The 10,771-nt window shown below is 50.0% G+C and overlaps 1 protein-coding gene across 1 annotated transcript; it reads left to right on the forward strand.

The window, feature by feature from the left end:
* Nucleotides 1–381: 381 nt before the first annotated feature.
* On the forward strand, nucleotides 382–10,441 carry LOC114383915 (the record flags this gene model as incomplete). The annotated part of the gene is made up of 3 exons (XM_028343617.1): nucleotides 382–984; nucleotides 7,000–7,719; nucleotides 8,432–10,441. Coding segments are annotated over 3 exons (3,333 nt in total), but the record flags the coding sequence as incomplete, so codon positions are not given.
* Between the last annotated feature and the right edge of the window lie 330 nt (nucleotides 10,442–10,771).

Below are 10,771 nucleotides of genomic sequence, written 5' to 3' on the forward strand. Positions count from 1 at the left end.
GCTGTCGAAGCAGACCCGACTCTCTTGGCAACTACGCACCATCCTCCCTCAAACATAGTAGGACGGGGAAGGGACACACTGGGGCACGATGGCAGCCCTCACCTGGGATACAACCGAGCGGCTTACCCTTATGGATTGCCGCCCAACTATTCACCACCCGTCTTGCAAGAAGATGCGGGCCACATTGCTTCTCCCGTCCATGAAAAAGAGCCTCCTCAGCAGCCCGACGAAGTCCATAAAGACCCTCAAGATTATGCTCGGAGGGATGTCGAGTTTTATCCCCCGATCCCCGAAGGGCCGGCACCAGGCACGTTGCCCCAACCCAACATCGCAGCATCGCCAATAGTTTTGTCTATGGAAGGGCCGCCCCCGGCAATTGAAGAAAGGAGGAAGCTCGATCTCCTTGAGGAAAGATTGAGGGCTGTGGAAGGATTTGGGGACTATCCGTTTGCAGACATGACGGATCTTTGCTTAGTACCCGATGTTGTTATTCCCCCGAAATTCAAAGTGCCGGACTTCGACAAGTATAAAGGGACGACTTGTCCCAAAAACCATCTCAAGATGTACTGCCGTAAGATGGGCGCTCATTCTAAAGATGAAAAGCTGTTGATACACTTCTTTCAGGATAGCTTCGCCGGAGCTGCGGTAGTGTGGTACACTAATTTGGAAGCTTCCCGTATCCGTACTTGGAAGGATCTGATTACCGCCTTCCTAAGGCAGTATCAGTACAATTCTGATATGGCTCCTGACCGTACTCAACTGCAGAATATGTTTAAGAAAGAGGGTGAAACCTTTAAAGAATATGCGCAGCGATGGAGGGATTTGGCGGCACAAGTAGCTCCTCCCATGGTTGAGAGAGAGATGATCACCATGATGGTAGACACTCTGCCAGTGTTCTACTATGAGAAGCTAGTGGGTTACATGCCGTCCAGCTTTGCGGATCTGGTGTTTGCCGGGGAAAGAATCGAGGTTGGATTGAAGAGAGGAAAGTTTGATTACGTTTCCTCCACAAACGTGAACGCCAAAAGAATCGGGGCAACAGGGGCAAAAAGGAAGGAAGGAGATGCCCATGCCGTCTCTTCAACACCCGCGTGGGTCAAACCCCAGCAAACACCTCATGGTACCCATCAGTACGCGCAACATCACCCAAGCTTCTCGGCTCATGCTAGGAACGCCTCTAGTTCAACACCCGTGCAGCCTAAGGCACCCACCCAGAGGGAAGCTCCCCAAGTTCCAACTCCGAACACGGCTCGACCGGCCGGTAATTCCAACACGACAAGGAACTTCCCTCCAAGGCCATTGCCGGAATTCACCCCGCTCCCGATGACGTACGAAAGATCTTCTTACCATCCCTCATCGCCAATCATTTGGCCGTGGTAACTCCCGGAAGGGTCCTCGAACCCCCTTTCCCAAAGTGGTATGACCCCAATGCAACTTGCAAGTACCATGGGGGTGCCCCGGGGCATTCCGTCGAAAAATGCTTGGCCCTTAAATACAAGGTCCAACATCTAATGGATGCCGGATGGCTGACTTTCCAAGAAGATCGGCCCAATGTGAGGACCAACCCGCTCGCCAATCATGGAGGGGGAGCAGTTAATGCAGTTGAATCCGATAGGCCCCACAGGTCCAAACCTTTAAGAGATGTGGCAACCCCTAGGAGGTTTATCTTTGAGGCCCTACAAAAGGGAGGTGTAATTCCCCATAGTGGGTGTAAGGAGGATTCCTGTCTGCTACATTCCGGCGAGATGCATGACATGGAGACGTGTTTGGAAGTAGAGGAATTGTTACAGCGGATGATAGACCAAGGTCGACTAGAAGTCGGCATTAAAGGAAAAGAAGAGCAGCATATATGCATGCAATCTACGGAGGGAGCGGTGTTGCGAAGCCCAAACCCTTGGTGATATACTTCACTAAAAGTGCAGCCTCGCAAAAGCCCGGGCACCCCTTAATGGCCAAAACCTGTTCCTTTCCCGTACCAAAATAGTCACGCGGTCCCGTGGAGATATACACCTCCAGGGAAGAAGGAAGAAGAAGTCACTGACGTCAGCTCGCTGTCAGCTAAAGTAACAAATATCACGGGGCTGAGCGGTGTGACCCGTAGTGGTCGTGTGTTCGCACCTCCGGACCTACCCAGTCCAACCCGCCGACGTCAAAGGAAAAGGAAAAGTGGTGGAGGAACAAGATGGCGAAGCACCCCACGCTTCGAATAAAGATATGTCGCAAAGGGGCCCCCAGAGAAAAGGGATGGTAGAAAGGAGGTGTCGCTAGAGGAAGCCAGCGAGTTCCTTCGGATAATTCAGCCAGAGTGAATTCAAGGTTATCGAACAGCTCAACAAAACCCCGGCTAGGGTCTCGCTGCTAGAGTTACTTATGAGCTCCGAGCCTCATCGGGCTCTGCTAGTAAAAGTGCTGAACGAGGCTCACGTGGCCCAAGATATTTCGGTAGAAGGTTTCGGAGGGCTGGTCAACAATATCACTGCCAACAACTATCTTGCCTTCGCCGAAGAAGAAAATCCCGCCGAGGGGAGAGGGCATAATAAGGCTGAATTAGGGCGGTTGATGGAACCCCTCCAAATGCAAGCCTTCCGCAAGACTTACGGAAAGATCTTAGAGTTGACCATAGCAGAAGTGTCCATAGAAGCCATTGCATCACTCACCAATACTACGACCAGCCTTTGAGATGCTTCACATTCGGAGACTTCCAATTAGTACCAACCATTGAAGAATTTGAAGAAATTCTAGGATGTCCTCTCGGGGGAAGAAAACCATATCTTTCCTCCGGATGTCTCCCCTCCTTGAGCAGAATTGCAACTGTGGTCAAGGATTCCGCAAGAGGTTTGGACCGCATAAAACAGACTCGGAACGGCATAGCGGGCCTACCACAGAAGTACCTAGAAGACAAAGCGAGGGGTATGGCCAATCAAGGAGAATGGGTCCCGTTTATGGATGTGTTAGCTTTGCTAATTTTTGGGGTCGTCCTCTTTCCAAACGTGGATGGTTTGGTAGGCCTAGCAGCAATCGACGCTTTCCTTGCCTACCACCATAGCAAGGAAAGTCCGGTGGTAGCTGTCTTGGCAGATCTATTTGACACATTTGACCGAAGGTGCGAGAAGAGTAGCGCACGGATCATCTGTTGCTTACCCGCCCTCTGTGTTTGGTTGGTTTCACACTTGTTCCAACAAGACACAAGACATCCATGTCCGCTCCTGAGCCATCGCTCGTGTACTGAAAAGAGGAGAATGGATTGGGACCAGCTCTTGGCCGGGATAGGAAGTAGAACAATCAGTTGGTTCCCCCGATGGAAGGAAGGAAAAGAAGGAGTCCTTTTCTCATGTGGAAGATACCCAAACATTCCGCTGGTAGGAACGAGGGGTTGTATTAATTACAATCCCACGCTCGCTATAAGACAACTAGGGTACCCCATGAGGGGAGCACCGACGGAAGAAAGCATGTTTCCTTTCCGTGTGAGGGATCTCGGCGCACAAAATTCCAAGACTATACAAAGAATCCATAAGGCATGGGAAACCCCGTTAAGGAAAGATCAAGAGCTTAGAGGCATTCGTAATGGCATCATTGGTGGGTACCACGAATGGCTGAAAGTTCGCATACGAGGTTTAGATGGCTCGCCAAGTTAAAAGTCGTCAGCGAAGAGAATTTTGAAGCACCGGAAGAGGACGAGGAAGTCCAAGCTCTCAAAAGCGAGTTAGGAAAGGCAAAACTCGCCAAGGAGAAGTTCAAGTTGGCTGCTACACACGTTCGGGAGGAGTGTGCCGGGTTACGGGAAGAGAATGCAATTACCGCAAGAGCCCTTGAACGAGAGACTAAGAGGGCTCGCAAGGAAGAGTATGGCCGGAACAAATTTCGCGGAGCCCTATGGGGTAGCAATAATGAACTCAAGTTGCGAAGGGAGGAAAGGGACCAGTCGCGAGCACATAGCATGGTTTTGAAAGAGGAGTTAGTTGCCTGTTCAAGGTCCAAAAGAAGCTTGTCTCAGCGTTTATGCGAGACGGAGACCAACATGCTAGCTATCATCGCCAAGTACCAAGAAGAGTTAGGTCTAGCCACGGCCCACGAGCATAGAATCGCGGATGAGTATGCCCAAGTATACGCGGAAAAAGAGGCTAGAGGAAGGGTGATCGACTCTTTACACCAAGAGGCAACCATGTGGATGGATCGGTTTGCCCTTACCTTGAACGGGAGTCAAGAACTTCCCCGATTGTTAGCCAAGGCCAAGGCGATGGCAGACACCTACTCCGCCCCGAAGAGATTCATGGGCTTCTCGGCTATTGTCAGCATATGATAGACTTAATGGCCCACATAATTAGAAATCGTTAGGAAACTTGTATGGTCTCTCAGACCTTGACTAGATATGACTTCCTTTTTTGAAATAAAATGAGTTGGTCCCATGTTTCTACTCCAAAAAGCTTGTGCAAATCAAATCACTCCTACATCTCATCTCTAGCATGCATTTTCTTTCTTTACCCACTCCTCACGTTTGGTTTTTAGGGAAAAACACCATAACTAAACGCGCCGCAAGGGATCCCTATCGCACCAGATCCAAATCTAGAACGATGGGTGATCAAGAGGAGACGCAGGAACAGATGAAAGCCGACATGTCGGCTCTGAAAGAACAAATGGCCTCCATGATGGAGGCCATGTTAGGTATGAAACAGCTCATGGAGAAGAACGCGGCCACTGCCGCCGCTGTCAGTTCGGCTGTCGAAGCAGACCCGACTCTCTTGGCAACTACGCACCATCCTCCCTCAAACATAGTAGGACGGGGAAGGGACACACTGGGGCACGATGGCAGCCCTCACCTGGGATACAACCGAGCGGCTTACCCTTATGGATTGCCGCCCAACTATTCACCACCCGTCTTGCAAGAAGATGCGGGCCACATTGCTTCTCCCGTCCATGAAAAAGAGCCTCCTCAGCAGCCCGACGAAGTCCATAAAGACCCTCAAGATTATGCTCGGAGGGATGTCGAGTTTTATCCCCCGATCCCCGAAGGGCCGGCACCAGGCACGTTGCCCCAACCCAACATCGCAGCATCGCCAATAGTTTTGTCTATGGAAGGGCCGCCCCCGGCAATTGAAGAAAGGAGGAAGCTCGATCTCCTTGAGGAAAGATTGAGGGCTGTGGAAGGATTTGGGGACTATCCGTTTGCAGACATGACGGATCTTTGCTTAGTACCCGATGTTGTTATTCCCCCCGAAATTCAAAGTGCCGGACTTCGACAAGTATAAAGGGACGACTTGTCCCAAAAACCATCTCAAGATGTACTGCCGTAAGATGGGCGCTCATTCTAAAGATGAAAAGCTGTTGATACACTTCTTTCAGGATAGCTTCGCCGGAGCTGCGGTAGTGTGGTACACTAATTTGGAAGCTTCCCGTATCCGTACTTGGAAGGATCTGATTACCGCCTTCCTAAGGCAGTATCAGTACAATTCTGATATGGCTCCTGACCGTACTCAACTGCAGAATATGTTTAAGAAAGAGGGTGAAACCTTTAAAGAATATGCGCAGCGATGGAGGGATTTGGCGGCACAAGTAGCTCCTCCCATGGTTGAGAGAGAGATGATCACCATGATGGTAGACACTCTGCCAGTGTTCTACTATGAGAAGCTAGTGGGTTACATGCCGTCCAGCTTTGCGGATCTGGTGTTTGCCGGGGAAAGAATCGAGGTTGGATTGAAGAGAGGAAAGTTTGATTACGTTTCCTCCACAAACGTGAACGCCAAAAGAATCGGGGCAACAGGGGCAAAAAGGAAGGAAGGAGATGCCCATGCCGTCTCTTCAACACCCGCGTGGGTCAAACCCCAGCAAACACCTCATGGTACCCATCAGTACGCGCAACATCACCCAAGCTTCTCGGCTCATGCTAGGAACGCCTCTAGTTCAACACCCGTGCAGCCTAAGGCACCCACCCAGAGGGAAGCTCCCCAAGTTCCAACTCCGAACACGGCTCGACCGGCCGGTAATTCCAACACGACAAGGAACTTCCCTCCAAGGCCATTGCCGGAATTCACCCCGCTCCCGATGACGTACGAAGATCTTCTACCATCCCTCATCGCCAATCATTTGGCCGTGGTAACTCCCGGAAGGGTCCTCGAACCCCCTTTCCCAAAGTGGTATGACCCCAATGCAACTTGCAAGTACCATGGGGGTGCCCCGGGGCATTCCGTCGAAAAATGCTTGGCCCTTAAATACAAGGTCCAACATCTAATGGATGCCGGATGGCTGACTTTCCAAGAAGATCGGCCCAATGTGAGGACCAACCCGCTCGCCAATCATGGAGGGGGAGCAGTTAATGCAGTTGAATCCGATAGGCCCCACAGGTCCAAACCTTTAAGAGATGTGGCAACCCCTAGGAGGTTTATCTTTGAGGCCCTACAAAAGGGAGGTGTAATTCCCCATAGTGGGTGTAAGGAGGATTCCTGTCTGCTACATTCCGGCGAGATGCATGACATGGAGACGTGTTTGGAAGTAGAGGAATTGTTACAGCGGATGATAGACCAAGGTCGACTAGAAGTCGGCATTAAAGGAAAAGAAGAGCAGCATATATGCATGCAATCTACGGAGGGGAGCGGTGTTGCGAAGCCCAAACCCTTGGTGATATACTTCACTAAAAGTGCAGCCTCGCAAAAGCCCGGGCACCCCTTAATGGCCAAACCTGTTCCTTTCCCGTACCAAAATAGTCACGCGGTCCCGTGGAGATATACACCTCCAGGGAAGAAGGAAGAAGAAGTCACTGACGTCAGCTCGCTGTCAGCTAAAGTAACAAATATCACGGGGCTGAGCGGTGTGACCCGTAGTGGTCGTGTGTTCGCACCTCCGGACCTACCAGTCCAACCCGCCGACGTCAAAGGAAAAGGAAAAGTGGTGGAGGAACAAGATGGCGAAGCACCCCACGCTTCGAATAAAGATATGTCAGCAAAGGGGCCCCCAGAGAAAAGGGATGGTAGAAAGGAGGTGTCGCTAGAGGAAGCCAGCGAGTTCCTTCGGATAATTCAGCAGAGTGAATTCAAGGTTATCGAACAGCTCAACAAAACCCCGGCTAGGGTCTCGCTGCTAGAGTTACTTATGAGCTCCGAGCCTCATCGGGCTCTGCTAGTAAAAGTGCTGAACGAGGCTCACGTGGCCCAAGATATTTCGGTAGAAGGTTTCGGAGGGCTGGTCAACAATATCACTGCCAACAACTATCTTGCCTTCGCCGAAGAAGAAATCCCCGCCGAGGGGAGAGGGCATAATAAGGCTTTACACGTATCAGTCAAGTGTATGGACCATATCGTGGCCAAGGTACTCATCGATAATGGTTCCAGTTTAAACGTGATGCCTAAGAGCACTTTGGACAAGTTACCATTCAATGCTTCCCATTTAAAACCAAGTTCAATGGTGGTTCGGGCCTTCGACGGCACTCGCCGAGAGGTTAGGGGAGAGATCGATCTCCCAGTACAAATAGGCCCTCACACCTGTCAAGTCACTTTCCAGATAATGGACATTAACCCCCCCTACAGCTGCCTGTTGGGGCGCCCGTGGATCCACTCAGTGGGTGTTGTGCCTTCTACACTCCACCAAAAGCTGAAATTCGTAGTGGAGGGGCACTTGGTCATCGTGTCAGGCGAGGAAGATATCTTGGTAAGCTGCCCATCCTCCATGCCTTATGTGGAAGCCGCAGAAGAATCGTTAGAAACCGCTTTCCAGTCTTTTGAGGTGGTCAGCATTTCCTCCGTGGACTCCCTCTTTGGGCAACCTTGTCTGTCCGATGCGGCGGTAATGATGGCCCGAGTTATGTTGGGGAACGGTTATGAACCCGGGATGGGTTTAGGCAAAGACAATGGCGGCATAACTAGCCTGATAAAAACCCAAGGAAATCGTGGGAAGTATGGTTTAGGCTATAAGCCCACTCAGGCGGACATGAAAAGAAGCATCGCGGGAAGGAAGAACAGTGGTCAGAGCTCACGTTGGAGACAAGAAAGTGAAGGAAGCCCGCCCTGCCACATAAGTAGAAGCTTTATAAGTGCGGGTCTGGGAGACGAAGGTCAAGTGTTCGCGATATGTGAAGATGATGTTCCAAGTACTTCGGATTTGGTCCGACCATGCCCTCCTGATTTCCAGCTGGGAAATTGGCGAGTGGAGGAACGCCCCGGCATTTACGCAACAAGCATAATGTAAACCTTTACGGTTTTAAAAGCTCTATAGTTGGGCCTAGGCTTTAGAGTTTTCGTTTTGTTAAGGCTTTGTGTCTTTTGTTTTTGAATTTATAATACAAGGATCTTTCTTCATCTGTTCCTGGTCTCTACCCATTCTCATTCATTTGCATGTTTACTTCTTTTTCTGAAACGGCAGATTCGATGACGAGTCCCCCGAAGGTACTAATACCTGGGACCCGTCTATCAACTTCGAGCAAGAAATGAACCAAACGGAAGATGAAGGAGATGAGGATGTGGGACTTCCTTCGGAACTAGAAAGAATGGTCGCCCATGAGGACCAAGAAATGGGGCCTCATCAAGAAGAAACAGAGCTAGTAGACTTAGGAATTGGCAGTGGAAAGAGGGAAGTAAAGATAGGTACAGGCATTACCGCACCTATCCGTGAAGAATTAATAATCCTGCTAAAAGACTACCAAGACATCTTTGCTTGGTCATACCAAGATATGCCCGGTTTGAGTTCTGACATTGTGCAGCACCGGTTGCCTCTAAATCCCGGGTGTCCCCCAGTAAAACAGAAATTGAGGAGGATGAAGCCCGAAACGTCCTTGAAGATAAAAGAAGAAGTGAAGAAGCAGTTTGACGCTGGATTTCTGGCCGTCGCTCGGTATCCAGAATGGGTTGCCAACATCGTACCAGTTCCTAAAAAAGGTGGGAAAGTACGAATGTGTGTAGATTACCGGGACCTGAATCGGGCCAGTCCCAAGGACAATTTTCCGTTACCACACATCGATATCCTCGTAGATAACACGGCCAATTTCGCTTTATTTTCCTTCATGGATGGTTTCTCTGGTTACAATCAGATAAAGATGGCGCCCGAGGATATGGAAAAGACTACTTTCGTCACCCTGTGGGGAACGTTCTGTTACAAGGTGATGTCCTTTGGACTCAAGAATGCCGGGGCAACTTATCAACTGGCCATGGTAGCTTTGTTCCATGATATGATGCATCAAGAGATCGAGGTCTACGTGGATGACATAATTGCTAAATCTAAATCTGAGGAAGAACACCTTGTCAACCTGCGGAAATTGTTCGAAAGGCTTAAGAAATATCAATTAAGGTTGAACCCCGCTAAGTGTACCTTTGGGGTCAAATCAGGGAAATTGCTTGGTTTCGTTGTAAGCCAGAAAGGGATAGAGGTAGACCCCGAAAAAGTGAAGGCTATCCTTGAGATGCCAGAACCCCGTACAGAGAGGCAAGTCCGAGGTTTCCTGGGGCGCTTGAATTATATTGCCAGATTCATATCGCAGCTCACCGCCATTTGTGAGCCGTTGTTTAAACTCTTGCGTAAAAACCAAACTGACCGGTGGAATGAGGATTGCCAAGAGGCTTTTGGAAGGATCAAAAAGTGCCTAATGAATCCTCCCGTGCTTATGCCACCAGTACCTGGAAGGCCTCTCATTTTGTACATGACAATCTTGGACGAGTCAATGGGGTGTATGCTGGGGCAACATGACGAATCCGGGAAGAAAGAGCGCGCTGTTTACTACCTAAGTAAGAAGTTCACGACCTGTGAGATGAATTACTCCTTGCTCGAAAGAACGTGTTGTGCTTTAGTATGGGCATCCCATCGCCTAAGGCAGTACATGCTGAGTCATACTACCTGGTTGATATCCAAAATGGACCCGGTTAAGTACATCTTTGAAAAGCCAGCTCTTACAGGACGAATCGCCCGATGGCAAGTCTTGCTATCTGAGTTTGATATAGTCTACGTCACCCAAAAGGCGATAAAAGGAAGCGCTTTGGCAGATTATTTGGCTCAACAGCCTCTTAACGACTACCAGCCCATGCATCCGGAATTCCCGGATGAGGACATCATGGCCTTGTTCGAGGAAAAGTTGGACGAAGATCGGGACAAATGGACTGTATGGTTTGACGGAGCGTCAAACATTCTAGGTCATGGCGTTGGGGCAGTGTTGATCTCTCCGGACAATCAATGTGTACCTTTCACAGCCAGGCTAGGATTCGACTGCACCAACAACATGGCCGAATATGAAGCATGTGCCCTAGCCGTCCAGGCAGCAATTGACTCCGATGTCAAACTACTCAAGGTGTACGGCGACTCAGCGTTGGTAATCCATCAGCTGAGAGGAGAATGGGAAACTAGAGATCCCAAGCTGATACCCTACAAAGCCTACATCAAGGAGTTGGCTGAGACTTTCGATGAGATCTCCTTCCATCATATTCCCCGCGAGGAAAATCAAATGGCGGATGCACTTGCTACATTGGCATCTATGTTCCAGCTAACACCGCACGGGGACCTACCCTACATTGAATTTCAGTGTCGTGGCAAACCCGCACATTGTTGCCAAGTGGAAGAGGAACGGGACGGAAAGCCCTGGTATTACGACATCAAGCGATATGTCGAAAGCAAAGGATACCCGCCAGAGATTGCCGACAACGATAAAAGGACATTGAGGAGGTTGGCAGCCAGTTTCTTCATGAGCGGAGGCACACTGTATAAGAGAAATCACGACATGACACTCCTGCGATGTGTGGATGCCAAGGAGGCAAATCACATGATCGAGGAAGTCCATGAGGGCTCGTTTGGAACGCACGCC

Source organism: Glycine soja, chromosome 14, assembly GCF_004193775.1.
Source record: "Glycine soja cultivar W05 chromosome 14, ASM419377v2, whole genome shotgun sequence".
NCBI lineage: Eukaryota > Viridiplantae > Streptophyta > Magnoliopsida > Fabales > Fabaceae > Glycine > Glycine soja.